Raw genomic sequence first — 20,761 nt, forward strand, 5'->3', positions numbered from 1 at the left:
GAAAAAGGACTTATTATCCTTGATCTTGGATGCTAGTCCTAGCTCTATGTCCGCCTTAGCTTTCCTGACAGCCCCCCTACAGGCCCCAGCAGAGAAGGTATATTCCTCTTTGTAGAGGTAGACTCTAAAAACCAGGAAAAAGAAAGGATAATATATGTTAAGTAGCTGGAGAGAAGAGACAGGTATAGGGCAGCAACTAGCAGGGAGTTGGTGGAAATTTATCTGAAGCTACATCACATGAGACAATGTACCTCCCAAATCTAACTTTCTCCCACTGGATCTCAAATCTTTCATTCCCATGCTTTGCTCCAATATTCCATCCATCACAGTTGTTGCTCTGCAAATCCACATACTCTCAGCTACTCCCCCTTACATCCAAAGCTGCTCATTGTTCCCTCACACCTCTTACACAGTTCCATTCTTTTCTTTTTGCTATGCCATGCCTCTTAACCTTAATTAGGATAAGAGAAGATGGGAAGGTAAGGTGCTATGAGGATGTCTGGCAGGGCAAGACAAGAGAGAGTCAGTTTCTACTGTGGGGTAAAAGGTGAATTTGGAGTAGCTCTTACACTGATGGCTTGATGCAAGTGGGGAGTGTTCTAGGTGTCCTCTCATGATTGGGAAAGTGTAGAAGAAAGGATAAGGCACTGTGGCCTGGTAGAACAGCCACAAAACCTATTATAGGATTATATGAGATGGCTCCATTTCCTTTCCCCCACAATGCATGCGCTTAGAAGGAAGTAATCAACTTTCACAATCCATGATCCCAAACTGTCAGAACTTCTTAGCACCCACAGTGTGAAAAGTTCCTTTAAGGACAAACCGCCTTATTTGTACAGAATAAATCGAAGGCAAACAACCCACAACTTACCACTAAAGAGGCTTGTCTTATTAGGAGTATTCTAGGCCTCAGCAACTGTGCTGGAGAACAGCCACGTACAGCAATGGTTGGCAGAAACACAAAGCAAGCACCTACTTGGCACCCTCAACTCCCCCAGTCCATCACCATCCCAAAACTGCCTCTCACTGTTCCAAGGGCACATATTGTCTAGGTTGCACCAAGGGTTACAAAAATTTGAACACAGTGGATGCTTGTATTTTGTGGGCTTATGTATCAGGAACACGTTGAACACAGAACTAGTGACTTGCTCTCCTTTGACTGTACTGCAGTCCCATTATTCAGAGTTCAAGACCCCATGACATTGCCTCTCCTATGTATCAGAATCTTTTCATCATTCCTCATTTAATTGCCAAAACTTTTAGAGTAAAAATTAATTCTAAAACCCATGCTCAGAACTTTTTCAAAATAGGAATATTATTTCAGAGGAAATGTTCAAAAGAAGCCCTTGTGGAATGCAGCTGGTGAAGGAAGGACAACAATATACATTCTCTGCAAACAGCCAAAAATAAGGCTGTGTACAAATGTTTGTTTCTAGCAGTGGAAAGTTTCCACCGCTAAAAGTGATTCCAGGAGAGGAAGCCGTACAGACATTGAGCCTGCAACCAACTCCCTCTCCCCTGTTCTTTGCATCTTTACAAGACCAGGGTGATTCTGGTCTGGGGAAAGCAAGGGCTACTCCAGTCTTCCTAATCCCAGAGGGTCTGGAGCAACAAGAAAAACTCCCTGTCTGCTTCTCATACCAGGCTCCTCCCCTCCCCTCTTGCTCTACAGAAGTGGGACTGGCTGTACCCTGCACTTCCTTCAGACTAAGATGCTCTCCCAGAACTGACTCCTACCAGGTAGGAATCTATATTTCTCCCTGTTCAGCCATTTTTGGTTTGAAGGAAAAGCGTGAACATTTGTACATTTTTATTTTCTACTGGAAGAGTGGTCACTCTCCCAACATGGTCTGGGTCAGTAATCTGAAATGAATAGCAGTAAGCTCAGGCCAAAAGGCCACATAGCATGTGACTTCAGCCACCCCAACCTCTGTTATAATAAACTGCCTGCAAACTGTCTCATTTCAGGAGAACTTTCCTCTTGTTGCATCTACCCGTTTCACTCTTTTTGAATATCAAGTTTAACTTGCCACAAGCTTTCATAGCTTTTCATAGTTTGTAGGATTGGAAGGGACCTGAGTAGATCATCGAGTCCAACCTGCTGCCATGGCAGGAAAGAGTACTGGGGTGAAATGAGATGAGAAAATCTGATGCCTTGGAAGCCCAGAAACTCCAATGAAGAGGCAGAAACATGACCTAAAAGGGTCATATTATTCCATTAAAATAATACAATAAAAATCTTGACATGTCTAAGGTCTGAAGTTCTCTCTCTCTCTTACTGCAGAATGAAGCCTGGGGAGGAAAACAAGCAAGTGACCTAAAAACTCTAAAACCACTCTAGCTGTCAAGTTTGGTGTTTTATGTATTCTACACATGGTGGATCTTTAAGCCAGAAAACTTTAAAGATCCTTGACCTTCCTAGCCAAGGGATTTTAAAGGATTGACGAATCCTGCTCAATTATCTCCATCTGCTACACACCTCCAAGGGCAGGGTATACTGAGTTTAAGAGCAAGAAATTCCAAAAGTACAGCCCACAGGTTGCTCCATGAGGACCTAACTAGGAACCTGGCACCCTGGTTTCATTGTTAGCATCCTGGGTCTAGCCAACACCAGACCAGGAGAGGATGTTCTCATTCAGATCCACCTGCAGAGAAGAGAATCTGAAGACTTCATGGGTCCAGGAAGACGAGTGACAAAATGCCTTGCCAAAATAAAAAGTAAGATGGGGACAAAAGTGAAAAATGAAGGAAATAAGTTTTTGTTCCTTTATTCAAGATCCCTAGGCTAGAATCCAAAGTGCAAGTGGGCCTGAGAAAACACCTCTGCAGGGATTGGTAGAGTATTAAAATATCAAAGAAAAGACCTGGAAATGGATAGAAACCATAGACTGCAACCCCCAAAGAAAAAGCTGGGGATCTAGAATCAACAATCAAAACAAAAAGTGATTGTGGGCAATACAAAAGGGATAACAGGGCAGGCTTAACACAACTTCCTGCATAATACTGAAGGAGGAGCACTAGTGGGGGGATAGTGAACATCAAGTAACGACAACTAAGAATACTGTCCTGAAGAAAAGCAATATTAAAATGCACTTTAAAAGCAGCTCAAAGAAGTCTCCATGCAGTGTGATCCCACACAGAGGAAGGTCCCTTGACTAACAGATAAGCAATGAGTAGCTTTTCCAGAAATCTTGTTAAGGTAGCCTGTGAGACATTAACTAGAGTGAAAGAGTTGGGAAACTAACAAGTATCCTAGCAAGTGACCTGAAGAAGGCACTGCATTCAAAAGCTTCTCTAAGTCTATCCCAACCTAACTGCAGTCGGTCCCATAAAACATATCAGCCATAAAAATCCCTCCCTCTCATTTCCCAGGCCATCACAGCAATATCATCAGCTACGCCTTCACCACACCTCCACATGAGAAACTAGCAGAAATTTACGTTAAATGCTGCTGGAGCTCAATGAGAACTCCAACTGTCCGAAACGTAGTCACAGAATTTTTGGAATAGGAGCCTCTTCTACTAAGTCATGGTTATGTTGCCCAAACTGAACCACTTAGAACAACAGTGTTCAATTTATGACCTATGAAGCCAGTGTGAACAACCCATCAGTTACTGGCATGCCAGTGTAGGCTGTGGCTGAAGCCACGACTTTTGTGCAGCTCCACAGCTACAGGGTAAACACTGAGGCAAGCTCATCCCCCCCTTTTCCACCCTGAAGACCTTGGGCTCCAGAGCTACACTAAAGCAGTGGCTTCAGCCAGAACCCATACTAGCATGGCAGCGAGCTCAGAGCTTACCGTGCACGTGGAGCTCAAGCAATGCTTTTCTATACAGCCCTCAGCCCATTCTGATTTTAATGTATGATCCACCGGTAAAACAGTTCATGTGCTGCTGGCTTACAGGAATGAATTTTCCTCAAAAGAAAGCGTTCTCTTTTGTTGAATGTAAGTTAAGGGGTGGCAACATTTTCAGGTGGCAGGCCCAGAATAACCCAGCTCAGATCAGAGATAGGCAGGCACAGTGCTGCTTCTCCCCACCGCTCACCTGTGGCACAGTTCAGCACAGTGAAAGACCTGCTCCGTGAAAGGTTGTGCCATCCGACTTTGGCATGGTACAGTAAGAGCTTCCCCTGTGCTTGAGTACCATGTAGCTAATCATGGCAGTGCAGGAACAGTTTCCCTCTGCCAGAGCTCCTGGCAACTAACTGTGGTGTAGCACAGGGAGAGCCCAACACTACCAAAGCCGTGGCTGCACAGACCAGATTAAAAGGCAACACAGGTTGGATCCAGCTGCATGGGCATAGGTTGCCAGCCCCTATTCTAAGTTAACATTAAGAATTTCAAATCAGCAATTTTACATCTGTATCTTATCTTGGTTCTGCAGTATAGCCATCATTATCCCTCTGCAACAACACTTCAGCAAGAGCTACTGCTGACCATCAACATTTCCCTTACTGTATATTCACTGATATGCCCTGAAATAGCAATAGCTGCTTAGGAACAACGTAGCACGAGAACAATGCCATGTCATCACCTGTATGATAGTCAACTCTACAAATGGTGTAAAAACTATCAGATGAAAATCAACAAGGAGAAGTACAAAGTCCTTCACTTGGGACAGAATAACTACATGCAAAAATAGATTGGGGAGTGACTAAATAAGATGCAGTACTGCAGAGAAGCACCTGGGGGGTTAGAGTAGGCCATAAGTAGAATACAAGCCAACAATGAGCTCTTGTTGCAAAACAAAGCCAACAGCATGTTGGACTGTATTAACAGAAGTGTGACTTACAAATCAAAGACAGTGACTCTACTGCTCTACTCAGGGTATGTGGGGCCTCACCTGTGACCAGTTTAGGGTCCCACACCTGAAGAAAGATGGAGAAACTGGAAAAAAGTCCAGTGGAGAGACAGAAAAATAGAGGCCAGGGAAACATGACTTATGAAAGGCTGAAAGAACTGGAAGACTGTTTAATCTGGGGACAAGAAGACTGGGGGGAGGGGGAAGTGGGATTTAATAAAAGTCTGCAAATAACAACAGCAGTGGTCTCCAACCTTTTTAAGTAGATCACCTTTGGCATTTAAAAACAACCCAAGATCTACTGTACACTGTGCTCTGCCCCAGCAGGCAAGTCTGTGGGGAGGGGCAAGGGGGCAGATTGAAGCAGAGGGGAAAAAATTATTTGGGGGCGGGCCTCCTCAGCAGGCAAGTCCCACCCGGCCAGGGCCCCTGCTCCTGTCTCTGGGGCACAGGCCCTCACCGTGGTGGCCTCAATCTAGCCCCCGCCCCTTCCCCCTCCCACAGACTGACGTCCTGGGCTGGGGCGCACGTGTGCACTCAGCCCCCCACCCCAGCCTCAGACCAACTCCAAGAGGCTCCGAGATCTACCGGTGGCTCAAGATCCACTGGTTGGTGACCACAGGGTGATTACAGAGAGGATAAAGTTGAGACTATTCTGTGTGGCTGTAGGAGACAGGACTAGGAAAAATGGCCTTAAGCTGTAGAAGAAGAAATTTAGGTTGGAGATTAGGAAGAACTTTGACTGTAAGGGTGATCAAGCACTGGAATAAGCTACCTAGAAGTTACGGAATCTCCGTATTTGGAAATTTTCAAGAGCTAGTCAGACAGACACACTAGAGTGGAATAGTTTAGTCAGGAATGATCCTTTCCTGAGTTGGGGACTGTACTAGAGGCCTCCTGATTTCCCTTCCCACCCTACTCTCCTATGATCCTATTTCAGGCAGTCTAAAAGTAGAATATAAGATAAAATAGCCTTCAAGAGAATGTAACTCAGTAGAATTCTCTCAGAAATATTAGAATTATATTGGTTTTCTCCTGTGTCATTCTGGCTATTTGCCTTAATTTAAGTGGAATAGCTTACGTGTCCTGAGGTTCATGGCGAGTGGAAGCCTCCTGCAGCTGAGGAAGGGTGCATGTCTGCCTTGAAAGAAAAGATTGGATATTTTGTGCTGGTCTTACTAACAAGTCCCACAGGATTTCCTCATTATTAGAATACTAGTTCTGTGATGGACCTCAGCAATGACAGTTCACAAATGGCTGACTGTCTGCTAAAAGTATCTCTTGGGCTGTCACTGATTTCTGAAAGATGGAAAGCTGTGGTTTATCCCATGATGGTGACATACAGCTAGAGAGCCTCTTGATACAGATTAGCAAAAGAGTGGTATGCTCTTGCACTACTATGTATCCATTATCAATATAAATCTGTTCTGCAGATTTTCTACAGAACACATTGGAACAACTATTGCCTAGTCTGATTATTTGTAGTTCCAATACATTTTAGGTGAAAGGCCAAATCTTTTGAGGTCCCTTGCATCTGAAGATGACTTGGGGGAGTTCCCCAACCTGCCTCTGATCCACTGTGGAAAGTGCCCCTGTTGGGGGAAGGGATGGGGAAGGGCACCCCTCTTTGATATTTTCTCAGGTAAAATCTCATTAAGTGATGTTACATGGATACAGGCTATACATAGCCTATTTCCATTCCATCATAAACTGATTTCTTGTTGGTCAGTGAAAATGTAGCTGGCTAGGATGGAAGCAGCCAATCTACTGCTACCCAAACCAGGATCGTGGACCCTACATTGTGTGCTAATACCAATATCTGCACTGTCAACTGCTATCATTAATCATGCATGTACCCCAGGGACCAACCAAGAATGGGGCCTCTTTGTCCTAGTAACTGTTTAAATACTGTTCCAAAGAGCTTGCAATCTAAACAGACAAGAAAAACTGGGAAAGTAAAGGAGAAGAGTGAACAAATCAAATGAACATGGTAATGTTACTTCAGTGACTGAGCGGGGGGAAGAGGGAGGCAGGGTGTATTTAGATATGAAAAACAAGCTGAACAGAATGAAAGTGAAGGGAAGGGAAATGTAGGGGATGAGCCAGGAGGAAAGAGGATATATGGAGAAAAGCAGAAACTAAGGGAAAATGATGAGAGGGTTGAAGCAAGATAACCATCTAATCAGCACAGGCCAAAAAGCACACTGTCAAGGGTGTTCAAAGGTTCCTTCCTCTGACTGAAATATCTGGCTGGCTTCTCTCAGAAACCTTTCCCAAAGATCACGCAACCGTGTTGATATCAATCTGCTAAATTGATTCTGTGGTATATTTTATTACATGTCAGACTTACAACAAAGTCTGAAATAATAGTCTCTGTAATGGTGGAGGGCTCAGTGAATTTTTATGGAGGGCTGATATTTTGATTCCTATTTAAGAAAAAGTAAGAAAACAGGGTCTGTAACCATGTTTCTTCCCCCCCCCCAAACAGTACTTGTGTTAGTACCAGTCCATGGTGCCAAATCTATTTTAGTGTCAAGTTCCTTTAAATGTCAAACTCTTCTTTCAGGAAGGTTTTGGTGTAACATTGCTGAGAATTTTTGACATATGAATGATTTTACTGACGCTCGTGTTCTTAGGCTCAGAGGTGACTTTCATTGACTGAAATGTAGCTTAAGAAGCATGTCTTGTGATTGGATTGGAAACAAATGACAGAGGGAACACCAGTCCAGCATATTTTTCTCTCTCAGGCAAAACAGAACAGCGATGGCCACTGATAAGCAGGATGAGGCTTGCAAGTTAGACAGGACTTGAGGTTGGAAGGCTCTGATATCACCAAGATGATTCATGCAAATGACCCCTAAACACATAATGAAATTCAAGTTCAGATTGCTGAAAGAAATTGGAATTGGAAAAATCTACGCTACACAACATTTGCCATCTTTCAATTTAAAAGCATCCGAGAGACATGATGTTGTTTTCAGTCTGAATGCTACAAGTGGTCAGAAAACCAGTGACACCTTGCCTTTTAAGCCCTTGGAGCAGGGTGATTATGACATGCACCACAAAAGGCCACATGCAACCTATGGCTATTGATATTCAAAAGGGTCAAAACTTTGATGCACTTCAATGGGATCCAGGGGAAGATAATTCAGCAGAAAGAATGCAGCCTAATCCCACAAATGCAAGTCTTCTGATACTTCATTTTAAGTATATCACCTGATCTTCCAATACTTTAAATTCCCCACATAAAAATGGGAATAATACATAAAATACCTCAGTGCTCGCACATTTAATCTGTAAACACTAAGCTCTGAGATAAGATAAGCTGTTATTATTAAAGTTTAATTTTTACTAACTCAGTTTATTTTAAGATCATTCCAGAGTTAAGGATAAATGATTAAGGCGGAGGTGCACCAATACATCGGTCCAAAATCAGATCAGCACTGATATAAAGAAAATTTGACCGATGTGACCAATAATCTGTCCAATAAATACCCACGCGCAGCTGCAGGGCAGTACGTAGTCAATGACGAGCAGAGCCGGCAGCGTTAAGAGCTGCATGTAGCTGGTAAGTCAGGTGTAGTAGAAGGGGAAGGGGGAGGGCAGATAAAAGCCGCCAGTGAGGGAGGGTGTGGGGTGGAGGCTGGGGCTGCCCGGCTGGGGCCAGCGCAAACACAGCATAGAGGCATGGCTCATTTGGTTGGGGGGGGCAGCCAGCTCCCACTGCTATGCGCAGCTTGTCTGGAAGTTCCTGCCACTGTTCCTACTGTTCATCCAGGAGGGAGTGGGCAGGGTGGGCAGATTTGGGGGCACACGCCCTCCCAGACAAGCGGCAGGAGCAGCAGCAGGAGCCACCAGACAAACCACGCACATCGGTGGAAGACGCTCCCCGCCTTTCAGCACCCCTCCCTTGCCTGCCTGACCCCAGCCCGCAGCTGCAGCCTGCCCCATGCTGATTCAGAACATACTCCTCCCCACCCATCCCTGCCAAATCCACTTGCAGCTCTGTCCCACCCCCCTCCCCACCCCGCCATCTGGTCAGCACCTGCCCCGGCCCCATTCCCTCCCTCACCACAGGGGCCTTGATCTGTTCCCCCACACACCCCTTCCCTTCCTCTTCCACCACACCAGATTTACCAGTTGGATGCAGCTCTAAGCTGAAGAGCTGTGTATTGGAAAGTGGATTGGTATCAGTGGATCTACCTCCTTAAAACTGGCTATCGGTATCAGCTCCAAAAACCTCTATCAGTACACCCCTAAATTAAGGTACTTCATGAAACCAGTTTAAGGCAGGGCTGTCATGCATGTGGCCTGCCACAGAATTTGGGATCCATGGACCCTGCCAGACATGGTTGTTGGTGGCAGGGAGGCAACCAAGGGCCTGACAGCCCTGCACACCCTGAGACCACCTAGCCCACCACACCCACCCCACCATTGCAGCCACTGACTCTACAGATCCAGCCCAGGAAAAGCCCAGAAGTTTGGACTCAGCCCCAGGCATATTTCACACCCCTGTTTTAAGGCGATTAAAGTTAATACATTGCTGTAAATATTATTGTATTTTAGAGCATAAAACTCATTGTGTGAGGCCGCCATCTTTAAAGTGTTCATACTTTAAACATTATAGGAAATGGTTTTGAAAATGGCCCGTTTGCTTAATTTTCTAACGTTTCAGTGAAATCTATAAAGTGTGAAAACTGAATATACTGTAATTTGCTGTACAAACTACCCAAAAAAATGCTAGTTTGCTTCCTATTATCTATATTGTATTGGAGTAAATCTTGTTACCCCAAGACCAGGCTATAGTAAAACAAATTAAAGACAGCAGAGTTGTATGTCTTAAAGGTTAAGATTTAAACTGACAGTTTAAGTTAATTGCCCTGTTTCTTGATGTTATTTGTTATATTAATACTATAATAAATTCAATTTTAAAGCATTTGGATTTCACAGTTCACCTTTAATGCTAACAAATGTAGTATGTGATAGAGGCTATTTATTTCAATAGAGTGATCCTCAATCTTTTTAGAGTCATAGCATTCTTTGTTAGGCTCAAAGTATGCCTCGGAAAATGCCAGTTGTTAGTTTTCCCATCTTTTTTCTTCTTTTACACTATAAATAATAGAGCAATTCTTCTGAGGCAAAAAACACGGAAACATCACAGAAGGTCAGAATGTTTTTATTAGTATAAATTGTTATTTGAAAAATGTAAGTTTATCTTGTGAATTACCCATAGATCCTTCAAAGGATCTCAAGGCACCCCAGGTGTTGCAACACCCTGATTGAGAATCACTGTTCTGAGATCTAAAAGTCCTGATGTATATGTATGTGGTTCTTGCACTATCTATATTTTAGATTTTTTGAAGGAATACAATAATTGATTGGCCATTATAAAGATGTTAGAAATATGAACAATTCATGTTTTTATTTGTCATTTAAGAAGAAATGTGCGCTATTAAATTCTAAAACAAGACAAAGTTAAGTGCTTTATAGCATTAATATGTTGGCAAATCATTTTTAAATAAAAATGAAATTTTTTTTAAAAACAAAACCAAAAAAGATGTTGACTAACAGCATTTATTATAATTTTGGACTATGGTAATGCAATAAACATTTAAGTTTTCATTTCACAAGGCGTTTAAAAAGAAATCTGAGTAATCACCAAAAATGGTTTCCAACAGAAACAGTGGTACCATAAACTTAGTTTAAAAAAAATGGAACTACACACTCAAGATTACAGAAAAAAGTTATAAAAACAACCAACAAAATCGAAAGGCTCTTACTGATCCAAGCCATAAATGCAATATAATTTTAAATAGATTTCAATATATAAAGACTTACCTGGACATACTCCCATGATAAACTTCACAAACCAATAACAATTTCGTATAAAAATTGTTATGCATTTTTTGCAATAATATTATGCAATATGTTATGCATATTGTGCACAGAATGTCATGTTATACAATATGAAAGAAACTGAGAACACACTGGGATAATAAAATAAAAACATCCCACAAATCTATACTAAAATTAACGCTAAAATGTTAAGCCATCACATACTACTATATACAATTTGCACAGGTGACATTAATAAAAAAGGGGACATATATAAAAGTTACTATAAAGATTTATCTACACATCTTTTAGTGCTTAGTTTTGGGGATAAATCTCATCATAATATGAATATAGAACTTGTTTGTATTTTATGTGTCACAAATGTGAATTACAAGTTCTTTAATTAAAAATCTAATCATATTTCATCTTGATTTTGCAAACTGCTTTGCAAACTCATGAAGCATGCCTTCCCCAATATAGCAGCGCTCACTACTAAGTTAATCCCTCTTAAAAATTTTGGAATGTTCTGAAAATAACTATAATTAAATTAAACTGTATAAATAATTTTAAAATAAAATTGCACTTACATCATAACTATAGTCTGCATCATTTGTTACTGTCAAGTCTGCAAGGTCTCCAAGGCCCAGTACACTTAACAAAACATCATCAGAACCCATAATAAAAGACTTGCCTCCTCCAGATGGAAACGTTATTGGCTCAGCTACAAAGAACAAAACAGTTTCTTAAGTCTCAAGGAAAAAATGCAAAACTTACCAAATGAAAAAGAAAAAAGAAACCAAAAACCAAAACTGTATTAGTTATTGCTTGAAGGCAAAGCAGCGCATAAAAGCTGAACTCTTATTAACCAAACTTAAACCATTATAAATTTGTCTCCTGAATGGAAAAGAAAAGAAAAGATGAACATAACAATGAACTCACAGTAAAAGTAATACTTGGGCCTCATACAGTGCTTTCCATCAGATCTCAAATCACTTTATAGAGAAGGTCACTGCTGCCCCTGCTTCACAGATAGGGAAACTGAGCCACAGGGAGGTGAAGTGACCAGACCACTAGGAAGCAAGGAACTTTCTCCCAGACCCCAATTCACTTGATCATGCTGCTCTCATTTCCTTCAGAGTAATTATTTCTTAAGTACAAAGTTATACAGATGAAAACACACACCTACATGACTATCACCTTCAGCTTTTACACACCATGCAAAACTTCACTTCTACCAGCCAGACGCACCATTTTTAAAACACAAGAATAAGTAACGTTTACAATTACTAACTTCTGCAATGCACTCTCTCAAGGTTCTGGGTTTTGATAACTTTCAGAAGACATAAAACTGATATTCAAATTATCTAGGTAAACAGTGCTAAGTACATTATGAAACTTTACATTTTTTAAAAATCAGCCAGTACCAAAAAAACAAAAGTTGGGCCACTTAATTCTGGATTCATGTGCATATCACTTATGAAGCACTCATTCACACTTCTTACTCTTCAGCATCACCTATGCCTCCACCCTCCATTCCTAGCTCCCCCCCGCCCCAAATAATCTCAATTTATATTAAGTTTTGTGTTTATGGATGCTTCTGAGAAAAATTCATTATTTGCTAGTATGCTGTGCACCAGATTCATGACACCTGGTAAGGCAAAATATTTCTAATTTAATGTTTCCAATTAAAACAGAGAGAAGTGCATTTATTTCTTCACTATACATTTTAAAAAATAAATTAGAAGCGTATAAAAATAAAAATTTTAAATTATTTTGCAATTTTTTAAATGAAATCTGTTTTGGGGCTATACTGAACAAGAACGTATATAGTTTTAACAACAGCACTATCAAGTACTTAATTTGTTTTAAATTTCCAACCACTTGTTATCAACTCTTCTCTTGGAAATAAGACTTTCCACTCTAGACACAATTCTTTTTAGTTGGCAAACACTCAAGTCAAGGCTCTCTCTCTCATAGATCGTCAATAACTTTTTCCTTGTCTTTATATCTATTTGAATTAGATTACTATCCTGCGGACCACAATGAAAAGGTATTCCCTGGAGTCTCTAACAGAAATGCAAACAAGATCAGGTCTACTGCACAGACTTTGGGCACCTGAGCTATGTTTACCACAGATGTGAAAAGATAGGATACCTGACTAGCATAGTTGGTCCAGCAGAAGGCCCACATGCAGACACAAGTATACTAGCACATCTGTACTTTTACTATAGAGCTTCTCAGGAAGTAGTTTTCCTACAGTGGTACACAGTATGCCTTTGTTAACATAAACTCCATCTACCTTGGAAGAATTCTGACAACAGAGCATACTGGTATTCCTGTGTGGCCAGTCTTTAAAAACCAGCAACTACCTTTTTGAACTACACAATGGGGGTGGTCCCCTCTTCCTCATCCCTACCTTTCTCTTTTTTTAAAAAAGGTTCAGAATATAGACAAATTATGGTGATACAGGGTTTTAATTACTTGACTATGCCCTGTTACAAACAGGTAATTTTGCTGATAATTTATCAGAAACATCATGCACATGCAAATAACTATGTTTGCTGAACTAGCCTCAACTACCCCATTATTCTGAAATAAGTCATGTTTCCAATGAAGTCCTAAATTAGTACACTTATGCAAACAAAATAATTCCTATTCTATACATGGAGTTATTCTTAACTTAGTTGCAGTTTACACTGCACCAAAGAATAGAAAAGAAAAAAAACAAGTTTAAAAGAAAATACAGAAGAAAGTAAATATGTACAACTGCATTCAAATCTCTCCATCTGTACGGAGAGCTGCAACTTCAGAGATACCATGAAATAGCTGGAAGCCAGAATAGTACTCCTGATAGGCACACAAAACTGCCAAGTATGCCCTTTACTGTAGAATTCTACTCTTCAGTAATGCAAAAGTAGCATAGGCTTGCATACACGAATATTCATCAGCATGAACTATAGCCTAGTCTCACAAGGACATATAGGGAACTTGCCCAAAATCAAAACTGTCTGAAAGAAAAAAAAAGCTTTCAACTTGTCTGCAAAAGAGAGAAAACCCTAAAGGCAACATTAACTGTTAGTAGAATGGTTTCTTTCTTATTCATTCCACAGAGTGAAGCATGCTGTTTCACTCAATTTATGAAGCTGCAGAACACAAAATATAAGGAATTAAAAGATATAAACTTGTTTACTATGTTGCTTTGTACAACATGAATTAGACATGAATTAGCTTAAAAAATTCTTTATCAAAGCATAATAATAATTTAGGTTCTACAATTCAGATCTAGTAAGTCAAGGCAGATAAGGAAAAGGAATAAGAAACATGATGATAATATAACTCTCATACTATAACTCTCCATAAGAATACTCAAATGTTGAAAGCACAGAAAACCAAACTGATGAACTGAAGTTAGGTTCACAGTAGTAAATACCAAGCAGTGAAAAATGGCTAAGTTGGAGACAGAGGACACTTTTTTTTCTAGAATGATTTGTGGAAGTATTGAGAATAAACAACTTCATGCCTCACTGCACTCTAGATGCATAGAAGTAGCCTTGAAAAGTCACTCTCCCCATCAAAAGTTAATGGTAAACTATAGAACTGGTGGTTTGTTTTTTTTAAGGCATGTAAATAGGTTTCAGTTTTGCCAGTCAAATATTTTAACCAGATTATGGTGTTGCATTTTAGAATTAAAAGAATATGCATTGGTTTGGGAATGTACAGTGGAAATTAGGCATTTTGCTCTTTGGAAAAAGCAGGGTTTCTGGATAAAAATTCAATTAGACTGACAAAGTTGAAATCCTCCCTCAATTTCAGGTGTGCTGTTAATTTTTTTCCTAAACATTTCAGTTTTGATATTCATCCTGCGACAGCTGTGGAGTCTTAAGTACAGCAGAAATGCACATTTTGTCTTCTGTGTCATCAACGTTTGCAGTGACCATTTGGAAATGGTGCAAAATGAGTTATGGGACAGAGAAGAGGAAAAAAATGGGAATGAGGAATCAAACGGTCAAACACCCAGAATTCCTTATAATGTTAGCAGGTGACGTAAAATACAATGAGCATGCATTGAAGTAGGGACTCTGTGCGAGTTGTGCAGGAATCCCTGGGATTTCTACCAAAGTGCACCCAGCTTTAGGTGATACAGCAGGCTGTTGTGTGGACAAGAGTGGGGATATACACAGGTACAAGAGCCAGTGTGAACGTGCTGCAACATGAGCTTCTCTCAGCTGCAGAATGCAGGCAGTCTTATACAAAATTAAACTTCTGAGTTTTCCAATGATAAACCCCAATACCATGTCTATTACATCCTGATTACCACCTTCTTCCTTTTCATTTTTTTAAACACATTATATAAAACTACAGTTATTAAGGGAGATAAAAGGAAACACTGGAAACTGTGTGACTTATAAAATATGTTGGGCAATTTTTATGTTGTTGTTAAAAACTTAAATTTTTTTTAGGTATTTGAGATTACACCAGGACATTAGGCTACTGTGAAGATCTGGACAACTGGAATCAGTACGAAATCTTTAAATATGCTCTACAAGAGAGATGATAGCCTTAATTTGTAACATTTTTGGCATCAAATGAAACTGAGATGTGAAATGTTGATGCATAAACTCTTGTAACCAATCTCCTCCAATTTAATCCAGCTAAATACGCAGTTTTCCACTTAACTTCTTTCACGGGGTATGGGGAAAGCAATCTGTCTTAGAGAGAGAGAGAGAAGAGAACAGGATAGGACAGGACATAGGTACAACAGCTGAATAAGAAGTTACTACAACTATGTAAGTAATAATATCAATTTGGAAAACAGAAAACCAAATACATTTCCTGTGTAGCTACTTTACTACACATGAACATAGTTTTATAGTTCACCTTTCAACACAAATGGCTTATCAAAACTGAATACTCACCATTTTTTTCTACCAAGACTTAAAAAGTTTAACGTTGGATTACAATGGGACTCTGCAGAGAGTGACTTAAGAATTGACACTGTTGGAACTAGCACAGTTTCACACAAGACTGATTTAAAAACACCTGAGAGGTAAACTTTTGGTTTGGATTAATTTGACATATACGAAAGATGGAGAAGTTCAAGTTGTAGTCTGGCAAAAACATGAGAAGAGTTGTAAAAAATGTTGATGTCTTACTGAAATCTGTAACAGCATTTTTTTTTTTTTGAGGGGATAGTAATTTTTGTACCTTCCTCTGCTCTTGCACCTTCATGATCAGTCATTCTAGAAGAGGGTGACCTAGATTGATTAATGATTCCTGAAGGGATGTGGGGTAGCTCATCATCGCCCAGATCAGCTATCATGTCGTGAAGTTTTGTCCTGTTGACCCCTGTAAATTAATGTCAGCAGCAAAGGTTCATTTGATTGCTACCGCTTGACTTCACAGCAGTCTATAAATCCAGTTTGCTAATTAAACAAAAATGATTACTGATGGGACTTCCTTAGAGAATATATTGATTTTTTTGTACTTTTAATATATTGTACTTCAGGAAATTTAAAATAAAAAGGCTTAAACTGAATCTAAGTTGCATGCAAGCAGTTTTAATCCACCAAATCAAAGAATGTTATTAAAAACTTGTTTGTTCTTTTGTAGAACTGCTTGATAACCTGCTGTAAGAGAAAAATAAATCCAGCGCTTTCAAGTCCCCATGAAAAACCAAATAAGTTACATTTACAAAAAGAAACCATTAAACAAAAAGCATGTGAATTAAATGCTGGTAGTATTAAACCATTTTACTAAATGACTTAATGAGAAACAAGAACAAACAAAGTTAGCTTACAAATGAAGGGAGAAGTAGTACAGATGACTTGTAACGGGGATGCAACAAACAGTTAACTTTCCCTGTGTTGTTGGTTTTTTTAATAAATGACATTAAGTTTAGCAATGTGAAAAATTAAGTCCAACTGTGGTTAGCAAGGGCCACTTCTGAAATAGTCTTATACAGGTCTAGATTTAAGTGTCCAATTAAAGGAGGCTTGGTTTAAAATTGCCCTACATTCCTTTAAGTAGAGACAGTTCTAGAAAATTTGTAAGATCTTACAATATACTTCTACACTAACAAGAGCATTCTAGAAGTTATAACATTCATATTCAATACGAATAAACAGAAAGACTAAAAATACAACTATACAAAACTTCACCTAAAGTTATTAAGGTATCTGAAAACTGGTAAGATACAAGTAAAAACATACCTGCCATAAACATCAGACAAAAATAAAGCAGTTTTAAAAATTCTATAAGGAAATACCGGATAAAAGTCTTCTAAGGATTAAAACTAGTCTACATAACCAGAACCCTGTTTCTTTACTGAAATTGAGATGTATGTACTCAACTCGGAATGCTTAAGTACTATCCAAAGATCAAGCAAATAAATTACTGACTAATTTCCATACACTGTCATATAATATAATACAGAAGGCAACATCTACAAATAAACTTCTATTTTTAAACAAGAACTGCATTCAAGAACTAGATAAGCAAAACAGTAACTGAATAAATGTGATATTAGTTATAAGAATAAGGACGTGGACTTATTAGGTATTTGTTGTGATAAATGTTGATGGTTTTACAATGATAATAGATGATTTAGGCCCTAAATTTTAAGGAATGGATTCACTTGGAGCAGTTAAAAAACATGAGAGGGAGGTGCCACTCAGGATGGCACAGCAGCTGCTGAAGACTCTAAGGGTGCATCCTGATGAGCTCGTCAGTGCAGTCTGCAGCAACTCAAACCCATTTGAGGCGCTGCAAACTACATGAGGTGCACGTGCACCTGTTTGCCACACTGCTACACTAGGAGATCCTGGCGTAAAAAAAAAATGCCACTAAAAAAAGTGGTGTGGTGCATGTGGCAGCAGTATGTACCACCAGAAAAGGAGCCTGGCCAACCAGAGCAATGCTCTGGCTGCTGGCCAGGCTCCAAGCAACCAGCTCAACACTGCCCTGCCCGAGAAGGCACCAAAGTAAGGCTGCTGGGGCCAGCACAGGTGCTGTCTCCAGCTTCCCCTACCCCACTGGGGGCAATTTCCCACACGCCAAAGCACACATGCAGGGGCATGCCTGGGGACAAATAGCAGTGGCACAAATATGCATGCCGCTTGTTGGGGCACACCCTAAGGGTACATAAAGACATTCAATGAGGTTAAGACTGCCTTAAAAATGGCCACCTAATCCAACTTGGGTGCACCCAAGTGCAGACCTTAAACTTAGATCCCTAGTTAGGTCAATCTAAATATAAACTCCACAGAAGTTCAGGACAGTAAGATGCATTTAAAAATGGCAGACCTGGTGTAACCAAACTTTTATACAGTTACCAGAACAACCCCAGGGCTGGGAAAGCCCAGCCACTGGCTGCAGCCCCAGGGCGATGCTTTTCCTACCCCTGCACCAACATGGCACCAGGTATCTTTGGACTCCCAGCACCTCCTTCCACCCCCAGACAACCCCTCCCAAACCCCCTAAGTCCCCCATTCTTCAAGCTCCCTGTGCTGTTTTTACCCATGTTCCCCAGTTCCAGGAGCTCAGGAAGCAAGTCAGGGTGGGGAGAGGGCAGGATGGGGCAGAAGGGTTGTTCATTGGTGGGTACGGTTGACTGGCTTTCAATCCCACCCACAGACTTCACCTGCCCCCCCCCGATAACCCCATTACCCCCTCCATTCCAATTTACCTTAGATCAAGTAGCCATTTTTAACTTGATTTAACCTCCCCTTATCCTCCTCAAATGTCTGTACATACCTTAAGTGCTAAGTGTGCAGGAACCTGTGTAAGTGACACAAGTAAGCCAGATCTCCTCAACTTTACCTTTAGATAAAGCAAACTTAATACTGGAGCAGTTTTACTAGGTAACACAAGGTACTAGTGTCAGCTCAAATCCTTCAATTTCAATTAATTCTGTCCAAGAGGAGAAATTCAAATTATCAGGAAATAGAGAGTTTTGTAACTATGTTAAATATAGTTGCTTTTAAAGAGTTTGAAAATTGCTCTTAAATTCACTTGTACATAGTCACATTCTTATTGACTTGTGAGGAATGATTCTGACAGCAAAAGAACAAGATTTTTTTTTTTTTAATTAGGGCCAAAGTACAGTCTTCCCTAATCCAGTACTCTATTTCTAGTCTGACTAGGGACTGGCAAGTCGCCTCTACTGCTTATTTTCTCATCTGTTCAAAAGCAATATTGCCCAACCTCAGATGAACCCTGCAAACCAAATTAATTAATATCAGAAAAGGTTCGAATAGAAGCGACTTGGTCAGGTTTCTGTACGTGCAAAACTGAAAACAGTAAATTCAGATGGAAGTGAGAATGGAAACTCTTATCTTGTGCTAATAAAATGAGATAAAATAATCTGATCACTGTCACTATACACAACTATAAACTAAAAGCTGAAAGGTCAGTGTCTATCTAAACAGGTTCAAAGAAATGAAGTACTGCTTTCTCCTAAGAAAAGCCAAGATACAAGACAAACTGTAATACAGTAATTAATACGCAAATAAAACCACACAAGTTCCAGGGAAGATGGTGAAAAGTAACCAAAATCTGCTAAATTTATTTAAGAAAGGAATTTTTATTAGAGACTCACTACCCTCTAAATCAGGGGTGTCAAATGTATCTGGAGCCCTTGGCAAGATCCAGACTGCACAACTCCTTGTAGGCAAGATCAAGCCTATGACCTGCTCATGGGCAGCTGCTATGGCCACTGCAATGGCGGATAAGCAATGGGCCTTGCGGGAGCAATGAAAAACCCAGAGGAAACAGTTGGTCCAGAAGCAGCAAGTGGTCCATCAGTAGCAGTGGATCCAAAGGATAGGGTTTAAGTGTGGAGCAACTGTCCAAGAGTGGTGGTGGCAAGCAAAGCTTGCTGCTGATGGTTGTGACCCACAAGGTCAAAGAGCCCTGAATTCCAAGGCAGGCCATGCCCCACAACAACCAGTAGCCTGTTAGTAGCCCAGTGGGTCAGACAGAGCCACTCTGTGGGCTGTATCCAGTCTGTGAGCCATATGTTTGACACCCCTGGGCTTTGGTTTTAAGAGGGCAGGTGCGTGCTCCATCAATTTGCTCCAAGGGTCCTACCACAAAAATGTGAAAAAGGACAAAAGAACAAAATAAGACAAAATATCTGCATAAAATTAAAATATCAAAGAAAATCCTTTGTTCCTCTGTCTCCTGAGCCTTATAACCACAGGGAACAGCCATGCCCTGTATTCCAGCTCTTCGCTGTGCTCAGTCTTTTGCTTCAGCACGCTGTCTCTAAATATCTAGTGCACCAAATTAGATACGTCAGGGCTGTCCAACATGCAAGTGTCTGGGGACCACATGCCCCTCAGCCAGACACAGGCATGGGTGAACCAGGAGACTGCCCAGGGCCTGGACAGAAAGGGGGCCCAAAAATGGTAATTTTAAAATTATCATCATCATTATCTCTGGCAAAGGGGAGCCCAATACTAAAAGTTCAACCAGGGCTGCCAGGAGTCTAAGTGCTGCTCAGGTCCTACCAGCAAGGTTCATAGGTCCCAGGGGCTGCACCTCCCCCCACTGCTCTACACCCTCCCCATTGCACTGTGCACCCAAGGAACCACCCACAGCTGCATCGCACCTCCCTGTTGCACCATCTCTCCTCCCCCTCTCATTATACCACGTGCCCAGGCACCCCCTGCTGCTGCTCCCTGAACCTTCCTGTTGTATAGCACCACTTAGTCACTCCTGGTTGCAGGCTCCCTTGGCACTGAAGGCTGGGCTGTGCTGTGCTGCACTGTCCTGCCCCTTAAGGCATGGGTAGGGGCAGGAAAGGGAAACTGAAGGGAGAGGGAACCTGCAGCTGGAGGAATGGTGAGGAGGGGAAGCTGGACTGGAGCCCAAGAGCAACAATTTAACCCATCATGGGCCACATGCAGCCTATGGGCTGCCAGTTGCGACAGCCCTAAGTTATGTCATCCAGTCTGGTCTGTTCCCTTTACCAGGTCAAAAAGCAGTTTTAACCAGTGGCCACCCTTCATATAGCAGATGAAGAGTTAAAGCATTCTTCTCATTGTTCCATTAATGATGATATCTTGCACTGATATTTTTTCTGATTTTTTTTTTTTTTTACATCAGCTGACCACAAGTATCCA

At 40.9% G+C, this 20,761-nt stretch overlaps 1 protein-coding gene across 1 annotated transcript in view; it reads right to left on the reverse strand.

Annotated features, from left to right (window-relative positions):
• The window catches only part of STRN3 (striatin 3), a gene marked incomplete at its 5' end in the record, with an annotated part of 118,248 nt that overhangs the window by 28,652 nt on the left and 68,835 nt on the right, over positions 1–20,761 (reverse strand). The window contains 2 exons of the mRNA XM_019551123.1: positions 11,225–11,358; positions 15,843–15,983. Coding sequence (XP_019406668.1) covers positions 11,225–11,358; positions 15,843–15,983 — 275 coding nt within the window. The remainder of the gene's footprint in view (positions 1–11,224; positions 11,359–15,842; positions 15,984–20,761) is intronic.

The sequence above is a fragment of the Crocodylus porosus genome, unplaced genomic scaffold (assembly GCF_001723895.1).
Source record: "Crocodylus porosus isolate Cpor-Errol unplaced genomic scaffold, CroPor_comp1, whole genome shotgun sequence".
Lineage (NCBI taxonomy): Eukaryota > Metazoa > Chordata > Crocodylia > Crocodylidae > Crocodylus > Crocodylus porosus.